At 61.0% G+C, this 26,788-nt stretch overlaps 1 protein-coding gene across 5 annotated transcripts; it reads right to left on the bottom strand.

Moving 5' to 3' along the window:
- Positions 1-7,941: 7,941 nt before the first annotated feature.
- On the bottom strand, positions 7,942-19,987 carry CAPN10 (calpain 10). Of its 5 annotated transcripts, none has more exons than XM_072962001.1 (12): positions 19,676-19,987; positions 17,205-17,336; positions 15,867-16,063; positions 14,848-15,065; positions 13,144-13,285; positions 12,368-12,534; positions 11,838-12,091; positions 10,795-10,997; positions 10,408-10,663; positions 8,786-8,985; positions 8,526-8,571; positions 7,942-8,311 (listed from the first exon to the last, which is right to left on the bottom strand). In XM_072962001.1, the coding sequence occupies exons 1-12, from the start codon at positions 19,799-19,801 to the stop codon at positions 8,282-8,284; spliced, it is 1,971 nt and encodes a 656-aa protein (XP_072818102.1). In that variant the 5' UTR covers positions 19,802-19,987; the 3' UTR covers positions 7,942-8,281. The 5 variants fall into 5 exon arrangements, with proteins under 5 accessions (XP_072818102.1, XP_072818100.1, XP_072818099.1 ...); XM_072961999.1 differs by having other exon boundaries at positions 10,611-10,692; positions 19,676-19,967; XM_072961998.1 differs by having other exon boundaries at positions 10,611-10,663; positions 19,676-19,967.
- Positions 19,988-26,788: the final 6,801 nt, after the last annotated feature.

Here is a 26,788-nt window from a genome sequence, read left to right as displayed (position 1 = left end):
CCCTCTGCTGACCTACATCTATGGGAGGGCTCTTGGGTGGGAGGCAGCCTGAGCTAGGGGGACAGAGGTCCCAGGCCCAGCGTGCTCCCGCTTGGCTCTTCCCCACTGGGCCTCACCCGCAAAGACTGGACCACGGGGAAACACCCATCACTTGGGAAGCAACACTCACTGCATGTGGAGGTAGAAGGAACCTGGGAGTTCAGGGCCCTCTGCTCTGCCTGGAAAGCAAGGGTGTCCTCAAAACTGGGGGCTGGGCTGCCTCCACCGCCCACTCGGGTGCCAGCCTCTGCACACCCAGCCCCCAGCGCCACTGCACAGATGGGAAACCACAGTCCAGGAAGGGCAGGGATGGCTCGGGGACACCAGGAGCCCCTGGAGGAGAGAGCTGGAATGCCCTGGCAGGCTCCTTCCCGGCACGATGTTGAGAGCGAGCACCTGGTACCAAAGGGGCAGGGGCGGAGCAGCCTGGCCCCGAGCTGGCCCTCCGATGGCAGGGACTGTGGGGGAAGAGGGCCACGGGTGTGTGGGGACGGCGGATGGCAGGGGTGTGGGCGCGATGGGAAGGGGGAGTGGGAGGGGGTGGTCCCTCTGCGGCTGCGGTTAGGGCCGGCCTGGAGTGGGTGAGGGCAAGGTGAGGGGCAGCGCCAGGCCAAGGCCCACGTGAGGGGTCAGGGAGCAAGGCTTGATTTTTCACGTTGTGCTTGTTCACTTAAAAAACCCAAAGAGTCTTTTTCCAGAAACATGCATAGGCACAAACACACACACACACGTGCACACAAACAGAGTTCAGGGCTGTTTCATGGACCCTACCCTCACCTGGGCCACCGACCTCTGCTCTCACCCCTCACCTCCGCCACCTGCCTGTCCTGGGTCCCTCGCGGCAGGCTCGCCGCCCCATCTCCATCTGCTCACTGCTTCCCACTGTTTGCTGAGACCTCTCTGGCTGGTCCCGAGCCGAGCGGGCCAGTCTCCTGCTCTAAGTCAGGGACAGTCCGCACAGCTTCCGTCGTGATGGGCCTGCTCTTCCAGGAAGTCGACACTGATTGAGGCAGATCGGTCAGGTTGCAGGGCTGCAGAAAGCCGGGGTCTGGTACTGTTTAGATAACGTCCCAGGAGAGGGTGGGGACTGGGGAATCTGCCTTGGGCAGCGGAGGGGTTGGGGGGTTAGCTGCAAGAGCAGCTCCCAGAGCTTGACTCACGGGAAGCCCCCCTTGTTGACCCTGGTCCTGAAATGCCCGACCCTGCTGGCCCTGCCCTCCCACCCCCTGGAGAAGCCTGGCCCTGGATTTGGCTGACTGCCCCTGCAGAGCCCGGCTAGAGGACCATGCGATGGCTCTGGTCCCACACACTCTCTGGAAAGATGGCCTCACACACGGTGTCTGCTCCCCCCCAACCCTTGGTGCTCCACCACTGGGACCCAGGTCCCACGCAGCCAGCCCACAGACACGTCTCCCCCTGAGGGCCCTTCGGCCACTGAGTCGCAGAACCCAGCGGGCATCTGACAGGCTTCGCCTTACTCCACTCCCCAGCAGCTTTTGTCAGAGCTGAACCGTCCCTAGCTCTTTGTTTTTAAGTGTTTCAGTGAAACGTTGACGAGGTCTAAATGCACGCCAGGCGCGTGTGCACAGGGAAGGGGGAGGGCCTCAGGGGGTCTTCAAGGCCCCCTTGCACTCTTGGTGGCAGATGCAGAAGCCCTTGGTGGCAGCATCTGGGGGCGGCCGCTGGGCCGCTGCCTTTCTGGCTCTGAGACGTGGCACTTGCCCCATTTCGCCCCTTCCTCTCTGGCCTCTCCTCGCACACCCTTGTTGTTCTCCATGCAGGGCCCAAACTTGGCGTCCACTGGGGCTTGGTCCTGGGCCCTTTCTTGCCCCATCACACTCTTTATACCAGACTCAACCAGTCCTGCTGACCTAAGAATCACCCCTGTGCCCATGACCCCAGTGGCCGCTTCAGCCCAGACCTCTGGACCACACATGGGACTCCCCGCCAGGCACCTTCTCTCGGACATCTAACGTGCATTTTAAGTGCACTTGACCAGAACTGACCACATGATCAAGCCCCTTCACCACCACCCACCACCTGCACTGTAATCATCCTTCAAAGTCCCCCATCTCAGAGAATGATCCCGCTTGTTGCCCAGGCCACAGTTTCCCCCCTTCTCCTACATCCAGTCATCAATAAGTTAAATATGTATATTGTAAACCCAACAGCAACCATTGAACAAGTAAAACAAAGAGGCTTTTTAAATAAATAAGCCAACAGAGGAGATAAATGGAGTATAAAACAAAAGACTCAATTAATCCAAAAGAGGGACGAGAAAGGGACAAAGAGACAGATAGGAAGCAGTAGGAAGGTGGCAGATCTAACCCGACCCTGTCACTAACCACACTAAACGTAATTGGCCTAAATACTCCGATCAAAAGTCAAAGACTGTCAAACTGGATTACAAAAGCAGGAAGTGACAATATGCTGTCTAAATGACACACACTTTAAACATAAAGACAGGTTAAAAGTGAAAAGTGAAAACAAAGTGAAAGAATGTAAAAAGATATAAAATGAAAACACCAGTCATGGCGAAGCTGGATGGGGTATTAATGTCAAAGCGGACTTCAGCACGGGGAGCTGCACCGGAGACGCAAGGGACATTTCATACAATGAAAGGGCTAACTCGGAAGTGATTAGACAGACTCGCGGCTCTGGCAGGCTGTTCTGACCCCCCTCCCAGTGACTAAGAGCTTAGCAAGGGTAGACTTGAACATCACCAAGCCGCTGCCCGCACTGATGCTTGCAGAGCAGCACGTGTAACAAGAGCAAGCACACATTCTTTTCAAGTGCACATGTGAACGGTCTCCAAAGTAGGCCACACACTGGGCCATACAGCAGGCCTCAGCACAAGAAAGACGGTTGAAATCCTACGGAGTATGTTACTCAGATACAACACAACTAAGTGAGAAACCAGCAACAAAAAGATACGAGATATCGGAAGAATGCCCAAATAGTTGGAAGTTAAACAACATAATAAACTCAGGAGTCAAACAAGTAATCAAAGGGAAACTGGGAAGTCTCTTGAGCTGCACGGCCATGGAAACACAACTTACCAGCATCTGCGAGACGAAGCTGACGCAGTGTTAGTGGGAAATGTGTGCTGCAGGTGTTTGTCTCAGGAAAGAGAAGAGGCCTGAAATCACTGGCCAGAGGCCCCACTCTGGGAAGGCCACACAACAGCAAATCAAGCCCAAGGAAGTGGTTGGAAGGAAACGAGAGAAAATTTAATGTCGTAGGAAAACGACAACAGGGAAAAATCAGTAAAATGAAACCTGGTTCTTTGAAATGATCAGTGCAGTTGATAAACCTCTGGCTAAACGGATCAAGAGAAAAATCCACAAATACTAGTATCGGGACTGAAAACATAGCAGTTAGAGCCTACAGACATTGGAGTACAAAGGGACATTATTAATAAATTTATGCAAAGACATCGGACAACTCAGTCGAAATACACAAAGGTCTCAAAAGTCATAACTTGCCAAAATTCACACAAGGAACATCAGATTTGAATAGCCTGTGTCTATGAATGTTGTTGAGTTCATAATTAAAGACCTTTCCACAAAGAAGACTCCTGACGTAGATGGTGTTGCTGGGGAGTTCTACCAAACATTTAAGAATGAAATAATACCAATCTTAAACATACTCTGAAAAGAAATAAGGAGGAACCTTTCCCTACTCATTTTTGAAGACACGCTTTGCCCTCAGACCAAAACTAGACAAACTCATTACTACAGGAAACCTATAGGTCAACACCATGCGTGACCATAGATGCAAAGTCCTTGATGAACTTAGCTAACTGAATCCAGCAAGGTATGGAGCCAGTAATCCAGCGTGGACACACAGCGCAGGGTTATGAGGGATATTTTAACACTGGAACAGCAATCACTACAAGGCACTACATTAACAAGGCAAAGGAGGAAGCCCCTGGGGCCGGATGGGGCCTCAGAGCTGCAGAGCTGACAGCTCCTGGGGACTGCAGGCCCAGCCTGCCACTCAAAGCCTGTCCTCAAAACTAGAAAAGACCCATGTCCCAGGCCACATGTTGGGGTCAAAAACCCAAGGTCCCAGGAACAAAGGGCTCCTCCATTCATTTCAAGGCAGCAAAAGCTAGGTCACTTCCGTTAAACATTAGTGGGGAAATCCAGTCAAAGCAACAAGGCAGACATGGGACCCTGACAAGGCATGCTTACGAATGAAGAGAGACAGAGGCCGAGAGAAAAGGGCCTGGAGCATCGGACAGCCTTGGCCCTGGCCTGGCTGGCTCTGTCCGGCTCACTCCGGCCCCATCCTGCCTCCTGTGCCCCGCTGGGCTCTCTCCCCAACATGGGGCTTCAAGGCACCAGGACTTCAATACTCACCCTAGACGCTCTGCTGCCCTCAAGGCCGACCAGGACGAGGGAGGGCCTGGAGAGAAAAGGCCCGGGGCCAGGACCAGGTCAGACTCGGCTCCCACTGAGAAGGCCGTGCACACTGCCCTGGAGCAGGAAGCGATGACCAGAAGGAAGCGCAGCCAGGTGGTTCGGGGCAAAGTCTGCTGAGGAAGCCCGGGAAAGGAGGCGTTCTCACCTGCACACTCAGACCCGCCTGTCAGGGTTGGCCAGGGACACAGCGCATGGAGGGAGGCGGCCTTCGCCCATTAGCAGGTCCACAAGACAGGGACCCCAGGTGCAGCCAGGCCCTGGACACAGCTTGGCATGGCTGGACCCTGCTGCTGGGTTCCGTGGAGTCAGGCAGGGCCCAGGATGAGGCCCCCGTCCGTGTCAGTCAATATATGGCTGGGGCAGTGGTGCGCCTGCCCTGGGGCCCCGGGTCCTCCCAGAGCCAGCCGGGGCCTTGCGTTCTGCCTGGGGGATCCTTCACGGGGCTTGGGGGCTGGTATCAGACAGGAGCATACAGACTGAGGCAGGAGCCTTCTAACACATCAGGAGTCCCACCATGGGGTGGGAGGGGCACGGCCACCCTGCTGGGTGGGCTCAGACCCTAGAAGAGACTGGAGAGCAGGTCCCCTTCCCTCTGCTCTCGTCAGCAGACCTGAGCCGAGCTTGACCCCATCCCAGCAGACACTGCAGACCAAGGTCTCCAGGGCAAAACACAGGGCCAGAGTCTGGGCCCAGGACACCCTGTGAGTGTGACCAGAGCCCGGACATGGGACACCTTGTGAGTGTGGCCTGAGCCCGGACCCGGGACACCCTGTGAGTGTGGCCAGAGCCCGGACACGTTTTCAGCAGGGACCCTGGTGTCCAGAGCACACAAGCTGCTCTGCGAAGGCCCAGCCAGGAGGAGATGCACCGAGTAGAACTGGGCCCGCCTGGCTACTGCAGTGGGCCGGGGAAGGGCCCCTGTAGCTCAGCCGGTAGGTGCCTCTTGTGAAGGGACCACGCCCTGCAGCGGGCGCCCTGCCCCTCAGCACCCAGGCTGTTTCTTGGGCTCAGCAGACATGCGGGGCCTGCTGCCCTCGCTGCGGCCTGGAAGCCGGGCAGCAGACGCCTTCCCGTCTGCGGTGGCCACACAGCCTGGCCTTCCCTTCTCTGCTCTCCGCCTGATCCCAGAGAGGGACCTGAGCAAACTCTCCCTGTCACCCAGGGAGGGACCAGGATTCTGTCCAGATGCGGCCTGGCGAGGGGGCTGGCCAGCCCAGCGAAGGTGGGTCGCTCTTGGGAGAAGCTGGCAGCACCCCGCCTTCTGGAGTTCAGGGCAGGAGGCTGATGATGATGGGGCAGTTGGCAGCATTTTACTTTTCGGGCCTCCTTTGGAAGGTGGCTCTCTGCAGGGCCCAGGCCCGAACCCTAATGGGTGAGACAAATCGTAGGCTTTCTTTGTCTCTGCCCAGAAGACAAAGCAAGTGGGGAGGGAAGACAGACGGGCTGAGACGTGGAGATGCTGCTCAAGTGCGCCCCCCGGAGGCCTCCCTGCAACCCAGGGGGACCGGCAGCCTCCAGCTGCCCAGAGGGAGGGACGTCCTGCCTGCGGCCGGCTGGCGGTGACGCTGCCGAGATGCATGTGATTGCTGACCCCTAGGGCCGGGCTAACTGGCCACAGCCGAGCGGCTCTGAGGCTGGGTGGGGACGTGTGGGTTGAGACGGCCTTTCCTCCAGCCCGTCTTGGGAAAGAGCTCTTCAAGGCAGCGGCAGCAGCAAAGTGCCCGTGAGTGGAGGCTGAGAGAGAAATTCCACTCCAAGGAAGCGCGTGCGCGGCCACCTGCTCGGAACGCAGGAGCAGCAGGTCTTAGTGAGTTCCGGCTGCCGGGACAGACACTGCAGGCTGGGGGCGAAACCGCAGACATTGACTTCTCATAATTTGGGAAGCTGGAAGTCTAAGGTCAAGGCGCTGGCAAGCTTGGTTCCTAGCAAAGGCCCTGGTCCTGGTTGCAGACAGCCACTTTATCGCTGTCATGCATGAAGCTCTGGTGCCTCTTCGAAGGACGCCTGAGGGGTCCCTGCCCGGGAGATTGAGCCGTGCAGGGTGTCAACACCCAGCATTTGAGCGCCACTTGGGGCTCTGGATACGCTGCGCCAGACTCCTCCTCCCCCGAGCGTCTTGCTCCCCAGATTTGTTTCAGTGTCGGCCTCTGCAGGATACCACCCTGGTCCAGGAGTCGATAGTATGGGGTTTGGAGCTGGTCACTCGCTGCCTACTGGCACAGGGGCCTGTCTGATGGCAGGGAGATGGTGGCCCTTGGCACAGGCGGTGGTCCTGTCCTGGCCAATTTTTAAGTCCAATTTGGAGTTGAGTTGGAAGGTGCTGGGGGAAGGGACAGGGGTGTTGAGGTATGCGGACAGGAGGAGCTCAAGGGCACAGAGCGGGCAGCTGGAGGTCAGGTGTGAGGAGGCCTCTGGTCACTAGCAGAGCAGCTCAGCTGCAGGGTGGAGACAGCCAGGCCTGGGGCCCATTGAAGAGATGGCCCAGCCCCAAGAGGCAGGACCCTCCCCACAGCAAGTGTGCTTGGCAGACGCCCCCCACCTACCTGCCCCACTAGGCTCTCTACTCCATGGCTGTGCACAGGGAGAGGGAGGGGATGTCCAAGAACCACTGGACATTCGAGTTCTGAGTTGACATGGGCCCCTGGGCATCCTTGTGGGCCCCACCAGAGCTGGACACACACAGGCTGTGGACAGTAGAGTCTTGGCAGGACTGGCTCACAGAGCGATGGCGTCCCCTCCTGGTCTCCTGGCACATGACTGGGGCTGGTACGTGCTCCCTGGGGTCAGAGACACCAGGCAGGAAGGCCAAGGGCGAGTGGAGATGAGGGCCCCCCTCGAGGCTCAGAAGGCGTGGGGTGATGGCCCCATCCCATCTCCACCTGACTCAGGACCAGGGGCTCCTGGAGGTCGACTCCCGCTCACTGAGGGCAGCCCGGGGGGGCAGACCACTCAGGCCTCAGGCACAGGAGTGCGGGCGTGACAGACTAGGTCAGAGGTCAGAACAGCTCTCACCCGCGTGGAGCAGGACAGACACCGGCAGCCTTCCCCAGGACCTCTGCCGTCACACGGGGCAAGGACGCTCAATCGTGACGACACGATGCTGGGTCGGAGGAGCAAGAGGCGGCAGGAGCCGCACCGGGCCGAGACTGGGGCTGCGGCACAGAAGATGGTTAGGGGTTCAGGGGACCAGGGGTCGGAGGCCTGCGAGAAGTCCCTTGCCACATCAAGAGCAAAGGCCTGTGCCCAGTACCTTCCACAAGGAAGCTCGAGACCCCTGGGTGCCTGTGGCAGCATCCCCCACGCCCAAGCACTGCAGGCCGGTAGACCAGGTGGCAGGAAGCAGACGGGTGTGCAGACAGGAGGAGACTCGGGCCAGCTGGTCACCTCCAGTGTCTGAGCAGCGGGCAGGAGCCCCCCGCCCATCCCCGCGGCGAGGGCTGACGCGGCCCCAGCTACCTGAATCCAGACTCAGATGGAAGCTGCTCAGTGCTAATGTTTATTTATAAAGTTGTGTCCTAAAAATGTTTCAAATAAATAATTTTAAACAAGATCCATCACAATATACTTCCGTCTGCTGTGAGGCCTCTCCGGGGCCAAGGAGCGACAGCGTGGAGAATTTCCGCGTCTCGGCGCGCAGGCCCACCCCGAGCTTTTCTTGCCCTTCCAGCAGCACCTGCTGGACCCCGGGCTGCGGCTCTCCAGGACGGGGCTCTTCACCGGGACCCCAAGCTCACGCTGCCACCCTGCTCAGGCCCGGCCGCTGCGGCACTGGCATGTGGGTCACTGGTCAGCAGAGCTGCCACGCGTGGCTGTCGTTAGGTCTTCATGACTGCCATGAAGGAGGCCTGCGGGAGAGATGGCGGGGCCTGGGCAGTGCCGCCCTGGGCTGCAGCACCCCTCCTGCCCTCCAGAGGCTGTCACCGTAGCCCCCACTTCTTGACCCCTGGGAAGCTCTGCTGGGGGCTCTCGTGGGGAGAGACAAGGGCACCTCGTGCCCCGGGGCACAGTCTAGCCTGCAAGGCGGCTGCTGGGAGGGGCTCCACACAGCCCCACACGTACCTCCTGGAGAAGCTGCCCCAGCATTTCCTGGCTGTGAATGGAGCGCCTGTGGGGAAGGACACCATGGTCATCTGGCAGGGTGGCCACACTCCAGGCCCACCCACTCTGTAGACGGTGCCACTCTCCTCCCACAGGCCCCTGGGCTCTGCCAGGACAGGGAAGAGCTGGGGTGTGGGGGGCGGAGGGGAGAGAAGCCCGGGGAGATGCTGAGGATCACAGCCCCCCGGACACACGCGCACACACTCACACCCGGAGCCCACCTGTCTATCCTGGTCTCCACGGTCACCGTGAAAGCCCCCTCTGTGTCTGGCAGGTAGGTGGAGGGCACAATCCTGTAGGTCCCCGCAGACAGGTGGCAGAGCCGGCTCACCTCCTGGGTGTAGCAGTGCGGCACACAGCTTAGCAGAGGCTCCTGGAGCAGCAGGGAGGGAGCACCCAGGCCCCCGCCATCTGCAGGAACCTGGGGGAGGCACAGGCTCAGACTGGGGGCCAGCGGTGAACGCTCCCCTCCTCACAGCCCTGGGCCTTGCTCCCTCCCTGGGCTGGGGACGCCGGGGCAACCTGTGTAGTCTCGCCATACGCGCCAGGCTTCAGAGCTGGGCTCACCATTCACTGAGGCCGCAACACCAGTGCCCACGCCTGGGGACACCAGAGTCACCACTGCCCAGCCCTGTCCTGGGAGTCACCTCACTGGCCCCGACACCCATGATTTTTTGAAGGTTCGGGGTGCCCCGCGGGCGGCCTGGGGTTGAGCGAGGCTCCAGAGTCTGCCTTCAGCTGTTGGGGGGCACAGCAGCTCTGCCTCCCAACGGTCCAGAACCTCCCCAGTCAGAGAAAACCCTCTCCTCCCCTGCCTGTACCCCAGGCTAGGCGTGACCACCCCCACGCGGGCCCGGTGACAGCGCAGCATGGGGTCACCCTCCGGCCATGCCTCCTCAGGGCACCTGCCGGTGCACCAGCCCATCCTGAAGCGGGGCCCCCAGAAGGAGCAGGGGAGCCACACAGTCACCCTGGAATCTGAATCTGTGACCTCTGACACTTCACCTCTTCCCCTTTCTCCTACTACAGGTCTTCTAAGCGCATCCTGCCTGCAATTCAGGAGGGGAAGAGCAGCCCAAGGCCGGGGAAGGCGCTCTGGGTGGCACCTGTGACTCCCTGGCTCTTGCACAGCCGCCATACAACCTCCTGCCAGCTGGGGGTAAGAGCTCCCTGCCCCACCCGGCCAGGGTGGGGGGACCCTGGGTCCCCTGGCTCACGCCCACGTGGGGCTGGAGATAAGTCACACTTCCCAGTGGAGTTCCTGGAAGCCACCCCTCCCTTCTGTTGTCCAGGATTCAGGCCGCCCCGCACTGCTGACCCACTGCGGCCTCACTCTGAGCCCCTCGCCCCCAGCTCTGTCTTTTCTTTCTAATCTAAAGACCCTCACTAGGTGCAGCATCCGTCCAGACTGTCTCACTGAATGCGGGCCTCTCCCCCCCCCCCCCCGCTCCTGCTGGTTCCCGCGAGCCCAGGCCGTCTTTTATCCCAGACCCCCAGGCTTGGGCCCTGGGGAGGGTGGGGTTCACGTGACTTCAGAGAGGCTCCTGCTGGAGAACTGCTCCCCGTGCACCCAGTGGGGACTCCTGGCTGGAGGCACAGCTCTGGGGACAGCTCAGGACACAGCTGCTGTGAGCCAGGGCAAGTGGACAAGGGGCCGCCTGAGCTGACCTGTGACCTCCAGTGAACTACAGACTCCGTAAAACCTAGAAATGAGTCTTGCCTGTGCCCAGCTGGCCCAGACACTGAGCCCGGAGGACACGGACAGACCTGGAGGGGCCTACCCCCCACCCCTCTCCCCATCCTGCCGCACCGCCCCCGAGCCCCAGGAGCGTGGGGAGCCTGCCTGGAAGACGTGGAAGCCGATGGGGTGGCACTTGCTGTCCTGGCAGTGCTGGCGCAGAGTGATGCGGACACAGCGGGGGCCTGTGCCCTCAGGCACCGACAGCGGGAAGCAGGGGTTGGTGGGGTAGGAGGCAAAGTTGCGGCTGCCCCCCGCTGTCCGGCCGACTCTCCAGGAGCCCCGCAGCCGCACAGTCTCCCACTCACCCGCGGGTGAGGCCTCCCGGTGGGCAGGGCTCTGGGCCGCCGGCTTGATGGCACTGCCCGGAGAGACAAGCACAGGAGGCGGCTGGCACACCATCCGGCCCCGTCACAGGCGTGAGCACATAAACCCTGCGGAAACCGCCCAGGCGCTCCCCCTCCTGAGCCCGAGACCCTGCCCACCCCTCACCTGAGGGAGACTCTCCCGCTGGAGAAGACCCGGAGCAGAAACCGCCCCGGCACATCCTTCAGGAAGGTGCTGGGGACGGCCAGGTAGTAGCCCGGGGCGAGCTCACAGCGGAGGTGGACCTCCCGGTCGTACGCATGGCACACGGTGCCAGCCACGGGGGGCGCCGACAGGGCCCTGGGCAGGCTGACCCGCCGCTTCTCCACCTGCAGAGGGAGGCCGGCATGCAGAAGCCACAGAGACCGGAGCCTAGACCCCACCCCGCTCCCAGCAGAGGGGTCCTTGTCAAAGCACCCATGCCTGCGGGTCTCCCTCAGCCTCTCAGGAGTTGGCTGAAAATGCCCGTGGACTCAGGCTCTGTCCTAGGGTCAGTGGCTCTATTCCAGACGTGAGCCTGCAAGTCCTCCTGCTCTGGGAGCAAACAGGCAAATCTAGACAGGGTTGTGCCCCAAATGGCATGTGGCTAATGCAAGCTGGGGACTGTGGGACGAAAGGCTTGCTAGGGACTTCCTTTGAAGGGGACACGCTGTAGGCCACGCGCCCACAGGGACAGGCTGTCAGCCCCCGGCAGGAAGTACAAAATTAAAAGCCAAGCGCCTGGGTGAGCGGACAGGCTGTGTCGTCCTGCGCCAGCCACCCTCCTGTCCCCTGGGGAGAGCAGGACAGGTGTCTCCACGGTGATCCTCAGACAGCTCCACGAGGCCAGAACATTACCACCAGGTTTTGTAGGGAGGGGACTGAGGGAGGCTGGGAGGTGAAGTGACCGCCTGGGCGGGTCCTCAGCAGCCCTCCTGACACCTCTGCTCACTGAAGAGCCCCTCCCACCCCAAAGCCTACAGCTGGGTGCCCCCTGCCAGCTGTGCCAATGGCTGCTTCTGCTCCCCTTCCTTTGGCCAGACCCACAGTGGGCAAGGCGGGGAGCAAGTCCCATGGACTCAGGTTGGAGCTGGGTCTGTAGGAGGACAGCTCGGAGGAGGATGTGGGGCTCCTGGCACCGTCCCTGTCCCCACCCCACACTGGGCGGGGGCCAGGCCTGGGGCGGTTACCTTCCAGACGTGCAGGCCCACGGCCTGGTAGTCCTTGCTGGGGAAGCTCGTGGGGTCCCCCACCGGTGCCCGGGCCCGGGCCACCCCATCCGCCCCGCGTCTCTGCAGGAGGGCGACGTACACCTCGCTCGGCTCTGAGACCCGCAGCCAGAACTTGGGGTTGCTGGGGAAGCCACTGTTGTTCCGGCAGCCTCCTGCCGACTGGCCCTTGACCCAGGCCCCAGGCAGCGCCTGAGTGTGGCACAGCGCCTTTCCTGGGCAGGAGCACACGTGTCAGCTGCGGGGACAGCCGTCTCGCCCTCACCCCACTACAGCACCAGGAAGCCAGCACCACCAAGAGCCCCGCACCCGGCTACCTCTCCACCCGGACGGGAGGGAAAAGAACCATCTCTCCGCCCTGAAAGGAAGCCAGTGGGGCCAGAGCCGTGCCCCGGCACCCCCACAGGGGGACAGGGCGTGGGCCCTGCCCTCCGACTGTAGCAGGCAGAGCCCATCGGGGCCGCTGCGCCCCCACGAGGGCCCTCCCTCACCTGAGTAGAGGCTCTGCAGGTGGCCGGCCTCTGTGACTGGGTAGCCGATGGTGACCTCGTCAAACTCCCGCAGGAACTCCTCCTCCTCCACCCAGAACTCCCCTTCCTGGAGCTGGGACAGCAACTCGGACCTGTCAGCTGCGTCCACCTGGCTCCACCCTTCGCCCCTGGAAGGAACCTCTCTTCAGCGGGGCTTCTCGCCCCAGAGCGGCCGGCAGCTGGCGCCGAGGAGCGGGGCAGTGGGGACCACAGGGGCCCTGCGGCAGGACTGCCAGCCGCCTCGGGCCCCCTCCCCTCTCTCAGGGCCCTCACCAGGCCGGGTAGGTGCGAGGGGCACGCTGGCCTCGTCGCTCCAGGTGGAGCTGCCGCACCCCAGGTAAAGCCCCGGCTGGGGAGGGAGCAGCCCGGTCCTGCCCCCAGCCCCAGGCCCCGGGGGGGAGCCGTCCCAGGCCAGGACTCAAAGCTGAGCTGGGACACTGCTGCAGGCCTGTCACCTGCAGCCCGGCGGGGCAGCCACCGTTCTGTGGGTGCCCTCAAGACAGGCTCAGGCCCCAGCACGGCCTGAGTCCCAGTGCCCGGCACTAGGCCAGCCTTGTGAGCGTGGGGGCCCAGGAACAGGTGCCCAGTGGGCCGCGCGGAGACCAACCAAATGCTGTTCTGACTGTGGACCAAGCCACAGGCAGCAGGCACACACACGGTCAGTACGGCTCCTGGCTGCCCTGGGCCCCACGCCCCTTCCCAACAGCAGCACGGTGACCCACGGCGCCCACACTCACCCCTCTCTCCAGGGCCCCTGCCAACACCGCCGACCCCAAGGGTTCTGGATCCGCAGCAGCAGGATGCTCTGGCCAGCCTGACCCCGCAGCTCTCGCAGATCAGAGACAATGAAAGCGTGGAATGACCCCAGCGCCCCGGAACCTGGGTGGGAACGGCTCGTCATGGCCCGGAAGGCCCCACGGTGAGCAGACACACAGCTCTGTCTCCTTGCCCGGGCCGCTCCAGCCCACCCAGCCATGGCCGCACAGACCCCTGGATCTCCAAGGGCCACCAGGGGCTCCTCTCTTGACCAGTTGTGGACAGGCCCGCGTGGGAGCGGCCTTACCAAGTGTACAGCCACAGCCAGGGGCCTGGGTCTGGACTTTGGCTTGGTTGCCACCAGTCCCGGCAACTATTCCTTCTGTGGGCCTCGGTCCTCGCCTGGTGGATGGGGGTGGTTCTCACACAGGCTGCTATCATCACTGTCACTGGTGGGCCAATGACGCCAGAGAGAAGAGAAACCTCCTCTCGGGGAGGCCCGCTAGGGAGACCAGGGACATCAGGGATTGACCTGAAACCAGCGGGAGGCCCAGGGGCCCAGAAGTGTAAAAGGGCTCCACCTGGCCAAAGACCTTGGGACAAACGGGCATAGAAGTGGAGACACCAAGCAGAGGACGCTGCCCCACCTGGAAGCTGGGGTGGTGGTCCAGACAGAAGACAAGAAACTCCTGGAATGTCTTCAAAGGTTTACTCAGGAAGGCACTGCAGCCACCACTCTGGGTGTCCCACCCATGTCCCCAGCCCCTTGCCTCTTCGAGGGGCTCCAGCTGACCTCCATCTCTGCCTAGGGGTTCCCCCAGAGCCTGAAGTGCCAAGAATTAGCCCTACCCCAGCCTGGACAGCTGATGCCAAACAGGCCAGCCCCCACCTGTGTCAGAGCCTCAGCCCCTCACCCCCAGGGTGCTCCCCAACGCCATCCTGAGCTCTGCCTGCGGGGAACCCAGACCAGGGCTGTGCCAGCCCGCACACACCAGGCAGTGTGACGGTCAGCATGTGGCAGTTTATCTTCAGGTTCATGTTCTTTGGTCAAAAACCTGATCATGAAAATAATCTTAAACAGGAAAACAGTTCTGCCCAAAGACGTTCACCGCAGTGTTACTTCCAACAGCATAAAGCTGGGAAGACCCTAAAACCCCGGCACCGAGGAGGGAGCGAGGAAAACCAGGCAGACACGCAGGAAACGTGGTGCCGGCCACGTCTACACAGCAGTGGAGGAAGGGGGTAAACACAGAACATCAAGCACACGAGTGCTCATGAGAAGCACTGAGAAAGGGCGCTCAAGCCCGAAGCAGTCGAGTCTGGGTGACTTCTCTCCTCAGCACACGCTGCTCGATGAGCACACGTGTTACTAAGTGGATCCGAGCGCTCCCTCTGCCAGGTCACCAGCCGGGCCGGAGATGTCCCGCGACCTGCCTCCCAGGGACCCCGAGATGGGCTCCTGCCTCGCCCCAGTGGGAAGTCCTGGCCAAGAGAAAAGGGACACTTCCTTCTGGAGAAGGGCAGTCAGGGAGAGATGGTCACACCCCCAGACGCCAGCTCCGAAGGACAGGGTCCTATTCTCTACTGAGTCCCGGAAGGACCACCGTAACACACGCCCGTGTGCTGGCGGGAGGCGGCGAGGGGTGCGGGTGCGCAGGCCCACCGCCACCGGCCTCCCGCCTCACCTGTTCTGGGGCTGAGCACCGAGCAGCTTAGCAGACAGCGGTCCTTCAGGCCAAGCAGCTGCCGGCAGGTCCGGCACTCCGTGGCCCCGGGCCTGTCCTGATGGCCACTAGTTCTCGCCAAGTCCTTCAGGTTCCACCTTTCTGCCAGGCCACCCGTTAGGTCCACCAGGGCATCCGCCACCTGCCCTGCCCACAGGTGCTCATAGGAGCCATGGACCCTAGGGAGACAGCCAGGAGCGGGTGAGGCGAAGGCCCTGGGCCCCCAGACCCTCTTCTGTCCCCCGCGGTCCATCTTCTGACCTACTTCAATCGCTTCTCCTTCCTCCCCCTTCACTCCCACCTTGTCCTCACCAAGTCCAGACACAATCTCGCCCCCAGTGGGTGATGCACAGGGTCCCGTACACCCCGCTGCCTCCGCCCACTCCTCTGGCTCCCACGACCAAGCCCACGGCCCGGACAGCAGTGTGGGACGGTGGGCTCACTCACACGGATGCTGCCAGCAGGCCCCTCACTTTTTCAGTTTCTCTGCCCGAAGGCCTGCCTAGCAGTCCAGCCTCTTTCAGCAGGACGGTAAGTGCGTCCTGAGAGAAGTTCTTCAGTTCAGACTCAGGTGAGGGCCCTGGTCTCACTCGGGGCCATGACAAACAAGCACTGACACCTCAGTGGCCTCATTCCTCCCCAGCAACTGGCAGAGAGGCCGCCTGTCCTCAGCGGTGGCAAACAAATGGTGGAGACATTTTTCTTGCTCAGGTTTAAGGAAAGAGAAAGGAGAAAACACACACCCTCTCTCTGGACTTCACGCCCGACTCTGAACGAGGGCAGGGAGAGGAGTGGGCAGCGGGGAGGGCAAACCACAGGCCAAGTCTCAGAGTTTTGCTGCTGGACTGCTTGGCCCCACCCCAGCACTGGCCGCCAGACCCTTGGTGCTGACCAGGGTGCGGCAGCCCAGGGGGAGCGGACGTGCCTCCCGGGGTCCCGAGCCCACCCCGCCCGGCCCTCCAGGCCCCTGGCGCTCGTACTTGGCGTAGACCTTCTCCAGTAAGGGAAGCCAGAACACATCCTCTCTCTGGCACCGGGAGAAGCAGAGTCTCCCTGCAAGACAAGGCAGACGGTCATCTATGGTCACCTCCACCCAGTGTCCAAACTGCCAAACTCGACAGGTGAAGGAGCCACGGTACGTCCGCTCGAGCCAGCTCGGCTGTCCTGGAGGGAAGACCTGCCACGTGCGGGGGGAGGCAAAAGGAGGCCGTGAGAGACGGGCATCAAGTGTGCTTTCAAGCACCCAGACCAGAGTGGGACCGTGCTGCTGTGCAAAGGACTCCACCCTACCCCACGCCCAGCTGCCAGTGCTCATGGAAAACCCAGTCGCTGGACAGAAGACCAACAGACCTTTCAATTAAACATGCTAAGACCACACTGAGCGAGCCAAGTGTCTCCTAAAGCTGAAAGTCAACCAGTACGTCCCACTGTCCCAAACAAGCACCTGACCTGAATCTAAGCAAACTTGACTTTGCAGGCCTGAGTGACCCCATTCTTGACTGAGTGGCTGAGGTGGCAGGTCCCCAGGGGCACAGCACCCACCCCCTTCCCTGCTGGAGCCCGGGCCTCAGGAACTCTGCCAGCGCCCGGCCCACCGCCGTTCACTGCTGGGTCTGCGATCCCGGCCCCGTGTGGAGAGGCAGGAGGGCTCTGCGCCCAGGCAGCCTCGTTTGGTCCTGGCTCTGCCCCTTAGCAAGACGATGACAGTGGTTTCAGCGCCCTAATTTGTGAGAAAGGGCCAAGGCCGGCAAGGCGTGCAAGAATGACAGCCAGCACCACAGCGTGCTTATTAGCACGGGACCCGGTCACCAGTGTCAACGAAGCTGAGCTCATCAGTGACTCTCAGCACCAGCCAAGCGTGACGACCGCGAGGAGGGTGTCCGAGAGGCTGTCTCTACCTGCCCTACTGCCTAGCATCAGGAACTGTTCTCATCACCGTCTGCCAACCGATACAGACCCTGTAAAAACCCCGACAAGCCAGAGACTTACTCCCCACCAGGAGCACAGGATCCCTCAGCTGCCCCTTCCCCTCCCTGGGCTGGCACGCTTGTCTTTATTCCAGTTGCACGGCTGACTACATGGGAACGCAGGGCCGAGCAGGGCAGAAAGCACCCTGGCTGGACGCCTGCAGGAGGGGGTTGTCTCTGCATCTGAGCCCGGAGCGCCCACGGTCTGACAGCCCGGCTCTCACTGTCCACTAACCACACTGGGCAGTCGCGGCAGAGCCCCGCAGAGCAAGAGGTTAGCTGTCCCCACTTCCCTCCTGCGCATGCAGACAGGGAGAAAGAGCAGGGAGGAACCCACGAGGCTGCAGGCACCTGGTCCAGGAGGTGCTGGCTTTTCTGCAGGGCGGCGCAGGCGCACAGGAACCAGCAGTCCCCCAGCAGCCCTTGCTTCACCTGTCCTTCCTGCGGGTTATCTGCAAACAGCCGGGGTGTGGCACAGATTTCCTGAAAGAAAAAAAGGTGTCCAGAATTACACCATGCCTGATGGCTAGTCTTTAAAACAAAGAACACAGGATCTATGTGATGGCAGCTGAGGAGGAGCTTTTCTGGTCATCCACATTGTCCAAGTGGATGGGGGGAGGCGGCAAAACAGCTGGCTTCTTGCAGGAATTATCCATCTGCCCCTCCTGCTTCAGAGCCCCGTGTCCAGCTTAGATTCTGGGGTCCCTGTCTGCGTCCACATTCCTCAATTGGCTAACCCCCCGACTCTGGATGAATCTTCCCCTCCCCTCCAGACACCTTGTTCATGACGGCAAGTCTCAGGTGGGCTCCCTGAACTAATTCTCTCAAAGGCTCAATATTCACATGCCAGGCTAGTGTACACCTTCTCCTTCCTCCTTTTCTCAAAACACCCACGTCCCCTGAAGCAGGTGACCTCATGACCCGATGCTTCCTCAGGAGCTACCTGACCTGACCCCCTCTCCTGCCCTATGTGCCTGAATTCTTCCCACAACTCCCTTCTTCTCCCACCTCTACACAGAATCCCACCTGCATAGAGCACAAGAGAGAATGTCTTGTCTTCTCTGAGACCATCCGTGGGCACGGTTCCCCTCTTGGCCCTTCACTGACAAACTTCTCAAAGCAGCTGCTATCCCTGCTTCCTCCCTTCCGGTCACTTGGTCACTTGCAAGGCCAGCCCGCTGAGCCAGTCATGCCCCTCAAGCTGCTTCTTTTCAATGTCGTCTCTGTGTCCTCATCTTTCCCAACGCTTGCAGCACTGGAGCAGTGGCTGCCCCTCCCCCAGCGGTCCCCTCCTGGCTTCCATGATTCCATGCACTTTTGGCTCCTTCCACCTAACTGCCTGCTGCTACTCAAGTCTACCTGTTAAGGTACCTGGGGTCCCCCAAGGCTCATTTCCAAGCCCTCTCTTCTCTGTCCATGCTTTCTCCTCAAATACTCTTCCAGACCCTGGACAGTTAGCCATCTGTTACTGAGCCAATGCCCAGCATCTGGCCCAGATCTTCCTGAGCTCCCAACTCTCACATCCACTTGCCTACTGTCAGCTCTGCTTGAACATGCGAGACCAAAACCCAGGCCTAGATTTCCACCCTACCCTTCCTCCACCCCCAGTTCTCCCCAGCATGTCACACAGGACCACTGTTCACGCGGGGGCCCAGGCTGGGAACCCGGAAGTCGTCCCTGATCTCTCCTTCATCCTCACCTTCTGCTTCCAGTCGGTCACCGAGACCAATCAACCCTCTCTTCAAAGTACTTCTCAAATCCACCTGCTCCAAAGCACCATCCTAATGGCCGTCACGCTAATCTAAGCCCCTTCGTCTTTTGCCAAGATCACTGCAATAGCCATCTGTATTCTTTCCCAACAATCCATTTCACCTGGCAGTGAGAGGGCGCTTCCTAAAACAAATCCAGCGGGGAGGGTAGAGCTCAGCGGTGGAGCGCATGCTGAGCACGCACTAAGTCCTGCGTTCCGCCTCCAGTAGCTCCACCAAAAAAGTTAAAAACACAAATCTAGTTGAACCACTCTTCCACTAAAAACAGTCTAATGGCCTCCTAATGCACCTAACACCCTTTTTTTAACCCAAATTCCACTGGCATGGCCGATCAGGTTCTTTGGCCCTGGCCACCTCCATGACAAACAGTGTTGCCCAAGGAAAGTAACTGTTGCCAGAGCCAAACGAGTCTGGCTTTGTTCCAGAGCTGGTGCCACGTAGATGTCTCCGCTAAGGCTGTATATACACTCAGAGTGCAGGGCTGCCCCTTGGGCAGTCTTACTCAGCCAATACACCACTTCTAAAGATTATCAACATAGCACTAGCCAGGAGCATCCCTCTAAACTGCCACCTTAAAACGTTCACATCTGAAAGAGCAAGTGCACAAAGTCCAAAACAGGAATTTGGGAGCAAAACGGCTTTGCTTTGTAGGCTCGGTCTGGCCCCTCCGGAAGAGCAGGAGAGTAGCGCACTCAAGCAGCAGAACAAGACCGCTTGTGGCAGAAGAGCCACGCAGACCAGGAGCCCATCAGAGCGGAGGCAGGCGGGGCTCAACCTGCGCCTGAGAAAACACTTCGAACCGCTTACTGAATAGAGCGCTGGCAGGTGGGGCCGTGAGCTTGGGTCCAGCACACCCCGAGCGCGCTGGAGAGGGAGCCGGGACGCAGTCCTGAGGGCGGCGGCGGCGGCCGCGGCAGCAGCAGACCCTGCCGACCGCTGTGTGCCCAGCCCGGCCGACCCCAGCCACCGCTCCCGCCCGGCCTCCGCGCTCGCACCCCGGCAGGAGGCAGCCCCGACAGGCCCGGCGCGAGACCCGCGCGCCCCTCGCCCCACCTGGGGCCGCCTCCACGTGATTTCCTCCCGGAACTGGGCCAGCGGCGTGGAGAAGCTGGAGAAGAGCGAGGAGTCCGAGGCCGGGAACGCGGCGTCCCGGAAGAGCTCCCTGGCCGGCTCCCGCATCTTGGGCGCCCCGGGCTCCCATCTGCGGGCCGCGCCCCGGCGCCGAGCGCAGCCGAGGGGGCGCGCGGCCCCGAAGGGAGAGCGAGCCGGCCGCGGTCCCACCTGCCCCGCGGGACCCACGATCCCACCAGCCGGGGTGTCCGCCCGCTCCGTCGCCCCGGTAACCGCCGTCCTAGGCGGCAGCCAATCAGGCGCGGGGCTCCTGGTCACATGACGGAGCGGCCCAATCGCATTCAAGCGTTGGGAAGCGAGTCCAAGCCGGAGTCCCAGCCCCGGGGGTGTGGTTCCCGGCTGGGCTCTCGCGAGGCCGCGCCGTCGCCCCGGCTGCACTTCTTGCGGAGCCGGGGGCTCCGAACTGTCCCAGCCGAGATTCACACCTGGGAGGCTGGAGGGCGTCTTCTCCTCGGGCCCGTGCGGCTCGCGTCGGGGCGTCGGGGCGTCGGCGCCGCCTGCACTGGGGCTGAAGGGACCGGAGAGGCCGCCTGGGCCGAGGTCGGGCCGCGAACTACGGGTCCCCGCGTGCAGCGCCGCCTCCCAGAACGGGCTTCTTCCGGCGCGGGGCGGCTGTCCGGCCGCCTGCTGTCCGGGCCGCCGGTGGCCGGCGCTTGGCACGGCGGGCTCCGAGCCGCCCGGGCCGCTGTGGCGTCTGCTACTGGTGGGGTTGTGTGCTGGGGTCCTGGGGAATGTTAGCGCCCCGGGGACGGCCTTCCCAGGCCGTCTGGGACCAGACGCTGGATCCTGAGCGGGGCAGGCGATGAGGCTGGAGCGCCCCCCTGGTCCCCGGATGGCCGGGCCTCTGGTCCTGGTGGGCCAGACAGTGACACGCTGGACTTGCGGTTGTAGTTCATGGCCGCTCAGTGCTGCGGATTGGTGAGGACAGTGATTCGGGATCTGCCCCAGGATTCACCTTTGCTGCAGGTGGGGAACCTGCCCGTCCCCACCCCCGTTCCCCGGAAGGAAGGACGGACGGCAGCCAGTCAGAGCCTTTTTCACCGACTGCCCTTCCAAGCCTGCCTCACTGTGGCCGGAGCCTCCACAAAGGGTCGCACGGTGGAGAAGGGTCCTCAACCCTTCTAGGAAGCTCTCTGCCACCTACTAGAGCGTCACCGATTTTGCATCCGCCAGCCGCTTTTAGCTGGCCTTCCAGTTATGAAGGGCCACCAGATCAAAGCCCTTCTGCAGTCAAATCCAAAACGTCCTACTGCTGTTGAGAAACACCCTGATTTAAGAGACTGTGCCCTGACCTTGCTCTGGAGTCCAGCGTTGCTGTAACAGCTGCAGTCTCTTCCTCTGAAAGGCTGGGCAGGGCCTGCAGGGGGAGCAGGTGCTGGTGCTGACATGAGGTTGCGCTGTCTTGACCCCACCCGGCCCCGGCCCCGGCCCCCTGGTTTGAGGGCCTAGGGTACTCATCTCTCCTGAGGTTCTAGAAGAGGGACTGGCTGCATCTTCTGCCATCGCTGTTTGGGGTGCTTAGTTCAGGACCATTCAGCACCCACATGGCGCTAACTCTCCCAGAAGATGGTTTTGATTCCTTGGCAGGCTGGAGACTGCAGTGTAGCTGAAAAGAATCAGACAGGGCCTGGTCTCTGCTTCATGTGGAAGTCCTGAAGGAGTAAGAGAAATTCCTTCCCTGTCCTGGGGTGTTGGGCAACTGGTCTGCCCCAGGTAACCCATAGGGGTGGTGAGCAGCAGAGCTGGGGCCAGCCCAAGATCTGGACTTAGAGTGGGGACTTATGCCGGGCTGCTTGCCCAGGCTTGCAAGCTCTGGAGAGCAGGCAGCTTCCTATGGACATATCAGTGTCCAGGGCTGGGCCCATGCCCAGAGAAGGGGCCAGGAGACAGTGGGTGCTGGGTAGGCGGCAGCCCAAATCTGCAGGAATGGGTCTGTGACCAGCACTGAGATAGCACTAAGGCAGCTCTCCTGTGGCCTGCCTGGGACAGCTCCTCCCGGGCCACCTTACCCTCACTTGCCCTGTGGTCCCACCCCCCACCCTGGGTACAGAGAAGCTCCCCTGGCCAATGAGCAGTGCATTCCCCTCTCCCTCTGGGGCCCACCCCTGAGCCCTGTGCAGAGTGGGGCCTCTGGTGCGTGGGTGTCAGGAGGAGTTGGAAGCAGCCTGGGGTGTTGAGACGAGGAAGTACTCTGGAAGCAGCTAGTTCACGACCACAGCTTCCACAACTGCGGACCCTGGGATGGGCGGTTAAAGTCTGGCCTCACAGCCCTCACTGTAAGGCAGGCACACAGTGCTGTTTGAAGGTTGCAGGAGGATGAGGTTGAATGTCCCCCCAGCCCTCAGGCAGGATCAGTCTCCCCACTGACCACACTGCCAGCTGGACTGTGTACCACATGCATCTGACCTCTTCCTTTCCCAAGCCCATGGGTGGAATTCACAGTGCCCCAAGCCCCCAGGTTGTCACCTCTGGAGTCTGCTCTCTATGGCTTTGCTCACACGTGCTCTGCCTAGGTGACTGCTGTGGTCTTTAAGAGATGTTCCCTAACTTCCCAGACAGGAGGGGTCTCTCTCTCTCTCCTGAACCCCCACATCTCTCCCCAGTTTGTTCATTGGGCAATAACTGGGTTCTGCATTCTTACGAGGATAGATTAGAAATTAGTGTTCTGCCCGCAAATCAGCCAGAGTTCGGGGAGTCGGGGCGGGGGGAGCTGGGATGCCCCAAGTGAAGGGACAGGCAGCAGTAGTTTGTGGGGAAGAAGGGGAGGTGTGCTGGCCAGAGGGCACAGCCCTGGCTTGGCTGATAGCCACGTTCCATGGGGCCCCACTGCACAGCTGCTCCTGCCTCACCAGGAACCCTGGCTCTGATTCTGCACATCTGCTGGCAGCTGGGGCTTCTGGACCTCTCCCCAGCTCCAGAGCCAGAAGTTTTAGAAAGGGGCGTGTGCCCCAGCTCCGGGCAGTGGGGTGCAAGGAGCAGTCTTCTGGGGACTGCTGGGCAAGTTCTCCAGTCCACAGAAGGCCCAAGGATGGAGTGTTCTTCCGCAGGCAGACTTTGGATAATGGCGTGTGAGGATGTGGCACCAGAAACAGCTGCAGCCGGCTTGTGACCACAGGGGGACAAGCCGCAGGACAAAAGCCAGTGTGCCTAGAAGCCAGAGCAGAAAGAGAAATAAACTGGATCTCTGGTGATGTCCCTGAGTCCCTGGGCTGGCCCGTCCTAGGGTCACTTCTGGTCCCAGGAGACTGGAGGTGCAGTTTTACCTTTTGAGTAATTTTGAGCTGGATCTTTTGTTTCAGCTGCACAAGCACTGAGTGGAGACCTTGCGCTGATTGTCTATTATTGTGTTACAGATTGCCCCCAAAGTTAGTGACTTAATGCAGCAGGCACTTATTATGTCAGAGTTTCTGTGGGTCAAGAATGTGGCAGCGGGGGAGCGTATAGCTCAGCGGTAGAGCACATGCTTAGCATACACGAGGTCCTGGGTTCAGTCTGCAGTACCCCATTTAAATAAATAAATAAATAAATAAAATAAATAAGAATGTGGCAGCGACTCTGGTGGTTCTGGCTCAGGGTCTCTTGAAAATTGCAGTCCAGATGTCATCTGGACTGAAGTCATCTGGAGGCCGGCTGGGGCTGGAGGGTCAAGCTCAAGGAGGCTCCGCTCCTCGTCCCGTGGACCTCCATGGAGCTGCTCGAGTGTCCTCCCAGCATGGCAGCTGGTTCCTCCCAGAGCGGGTAATGCAAGCGAAGAGGAAGATGGAAGCTGCAGTGTGTCTACACCCACCTCAGCTCCCTGGTTTCTGTAACCTTCCGTTTAGGCAAGTGAGTGACGAAGTCCAGCCCATGTGCAGGGGCGGGGCATTCCGCCCCTGTGAAGGGAGGCGAATCAGGGTTCGTAGACTTGTGTTAAGACCCTCCAGGGCGGGCCGGTGCAGGGCTCCCGTGTGGTCCAGCGGTGGGAAAGCGGCGAGGTTTTAGGAGGGGGCAGGCAGCACGTTTGCACTTTACAACATCACTCGCAGTGCAGCGGGCTCAGAAGTAGGTCCTTCAGCTGGGGCTGAGTGAGTTGGCCCAGAGGCCCAGATTTGGGCCAGGAGTGGAGGAAAACACTGAGTGCCTTTGAAGGCACTTGATAACTCCTCACGTGAGTCAGAGACGGCAGGTGCCGCAGGCCAGGGAGCCAGGCGAGACAGCGGGAGGCCCGTGGAGTTGGAAGGCCTGGCCTTGGGTCCTCAGGGACTGGAGGAGAAGGACCCGATTTGGGAAGAACGCCTTGAGCGGAGGACCTGGGTTAGACATGCTCTCAGTTATACTGACAGGTCTGAATCCAAGGCAGTTTCAGGCCCACAAAACAGTGCAGGCCCTATGCCCCGCCCCCGGGGCCAGTGTCCTGGGCCTGCAGGCAGTCGGGTGCCTGTTCCTCTGAGTAAGGCCTTCAGTTGGGATTCTCCTCATGAGAGGACAGGACAGGTGGGAGGTCCCCAACTCGGCAAGGCCCTGGGCCTGCGGACCCAGCCTCCGTCACGCACACCCCAGGGCTAACTGCCCTGGGAGCGTCGAGAGATGGTGGGAGCCCAGGTACCCACCCCAGTGGGGCCAGGAGGCGTGGAGAGCAGGAGCCTGGGCCCAGAGCCAGGAGCACCCTGAAGTCACCTGGTCAAGAACTGCTGGAAACCTGGCCCCGCTGGACAGGTGTAACCAGGGGGCTCCCTGGGCCCCCGTCTCCAACTACAGCTCCCATGCTGCAGAGGGCCCAGGGCGGTCTGAGGATGAGACAAGACTGTGGTGGGCCTGGGCCCAGGGGACAGCCATTGAGGGCCACCAATGTGGACTGCTCCTCCGTGGGGTGGTTACAGCGGGACGGAGTGGGAGTGGGTTTTGGAAGCTTGGGTCTCTTTCCTGCCCCTGCCTCGAGGCTCCAGCTGAAGGTAACTTGCCAGGCAGGGCTGGAACAAAGCCATCTCTGTCCTTCCTGCAACCCAAGGTCAGCTCTCCAACAGAAGAGAGGCGGGTCCCACCCCTAAGGGCTCAAAGGGTCAAACTCGTTTGAAAGTGAGGAGACGCAGAGCTTGTATGACCCTCACAGAGCCCAGAGGTGGGTGCTGCCGCTGCCCTGTTTCACAGCAAAGAACTTGGGCTTCAAAGGGAGGAGGTGGCAGCCCGGGACCCTGGGCTGCAGGTGGGACGGAGCCAGCGCTCTGAAACCATGCAGACCGAGTTCACCGCGTGCTCGCAGGGGACTGGGCTCTTTGGAAAGCTGATCTTTCAGATGAAGTTTTTTTTTAAGCCTCATTATACAAAACAACGCATGTTCCTCACAGGAGCTCTGCCCCTGCCCGCTGCTCCTCAGTCGTCGGGCGTTAGACTGTTGCAAGCACGACGCAGGCCGCTGCACCCCCAACTTCAGTCTCCGGGTGACGCGGGGTATTCTCTGCCCTGTGGGGTCACATTCACTTCAGATTGCGGAACCTCTTCCTCTGCTTGCTCATTCGTTTTTGAACAAGGGAGGTTTGTCCAGGCCTGGCTGGGTGGGCGGCGGCGATCTTCATGCCCTGCCCGTGGCCGTCAGCCCCACTCAGACGCTGGGCCGGGACCAGGGGTCATCGCCCTGCTCCGGGCTTCATCCTCCCAAGGCCTGGCCAGTGGTTATTCAGAGAGAAAGTGGGAAAACAAAGAAAGGTTAAGAGCTGACGTCGGACTCCTGTCAGTGAAAGGCCGGTCTGCGTTAGGGAACACCCCTGGCTGGGTGTGCGGCTTAGGTAGGGCGCCCAGGGCGGGCGGCCCCCGGGTGGCTCCGCCTGGCTGCGGAGGTCTGATGCTGGGGGGTGGAGCGGGAGGCAGTGGCTAAGGAAAGGAGGCCGGGGTCCCAGCCGCGCTGACAGCGAGGATCAGTTGGTGTGTCTTTGCCTGGCGCTGTCTCCGCGACCCCGGGCGCAGGGAGCTCTGCGGCGTGGCCTCCCCCCTCTGCTCTGCCTTCGTGCGTCCCTCTGCCGACCCCAGGAGCGCCTCTAATGTTCCAGCTCACGAGCCCCGTCTTCCTTGTGACCATGCTTCTCAGCTTTCGTTTTTAATAATTGTCCCTTAAAAAAATTTCCAAGGCCTCCAGTTCTTTTTCCTAACTCCCGGCTGTCTCAGTGCCTATTCCTGTCTGGCGGTTTATTTCACGCCCCCCCACCCCCACCCCATTATGGGGCTGTGATGTTAATCCTATGGTTGTGAAGTCCTCTTGATCGCTCTGCCAGCTCTGTTCCTCAGGGGCCAGTTTGGGCTGGGGAGTGTGGTGATCTCTTGCCCATGGTCAGTGCCCTCCTAGGTGGGTGCTTGGTTGAGTCTTGTCTTTAGATCTGAAGTTCCCCCCAAAGCATTTGGCCTAGGAGAGGGGGACGGCGGGGGAGAGAAGCACCCCCAGGACAAGTCTGGGCTGCGCAGGACACAGCCTGAGGGGCTCAGACACCCCGGCCTGGACTCCAGAGAGGCTCCGTGCAGCGTGGGGCTCTCCGTGCACAATCTGCCTTCCTCACACCCTTCCTCACCCTCAGCTCTCCAACACGGCGTCCCTCCTCACGGCCCCGCCTTCCTTGGCCCCAGATCTGATGCTCACAGCCACTTCCATCCCCATTCTGGGCATCACCCCCTTGGCTCCATGACACTGCTCTCCTGCCTGCCTGGCTACTCCCTTCTCTGTCCCCAGAACGCAGCTGTCTCCCAGCATTCTGCCTTCAGACCTTATGGTGGTCATCACGGTCATTTGTGAACCCCCAGCTCCGTGCACGTGGCAGGAGGGGCCGTGTGGGGCCCCCGGCACGTCTGATTGCTGGTGTGAGCCCCTTCTCAGCTCTCCTTTATCCTGGGGAAGGCACGTGGGATGTTTGCGACCTCCTCTCCTCCGTCAGGGGTCCCTGAAGAACCACGGTGACTGGAACCCCCACCCTGCCCGCCTGAAGTTGACACGTGGCACAAGTGAGAAATAACCCTTTGTTGTTCAAAACGTCGGCGTTTTAGGGCCGTTCGCTGCCGGAGCGTGGTCGGCCC

This window comes from Vicugna pacos, chromosome 5, assembly GCF_048564905.1.
Source record: "Vicugna pacos chromosome 5, VicPac4, whole genome shotgun sequence".
Classification (NCBI taxonomy): Eukaryota; Metazoa; Chordata; class Mammalia; order Artiodactyla; family Camelidae; genus Vicugna; species Vicugna pacos.
The sequence above is the reverse complement of the archived record's forward strand: the minus strand, read 5'-3'. Positions and strand labels throughout refer to the sequence as shown.

Excerpts from the sequence above, each read along its gene's own strand:
- CAPN10 (XM_072962001.1), bottom strand. The coding sequence starts at position 19,801 with ATGCGGGAGCCGGCCAGGGAGCTCTTCCGGGACGCCGCGTTCCCGGCC. Across the intron at positions 13,286-14,847 it reads GGTGCTCAGCCCCAGAACAG|GTTCCGGGGCGCTGGGGTCA; the intron begins GTGAGGCGGGAG and ends GTTCCCACCCAG. Across the intron at positions 10,998-11,837 it reads TGGGCCTGCACGTCTGGAAG|GTGGAGAAGCGGCGGGTCAG; the intron begins GTAACCGCCCCA and ends CTCCCTCTGCAG.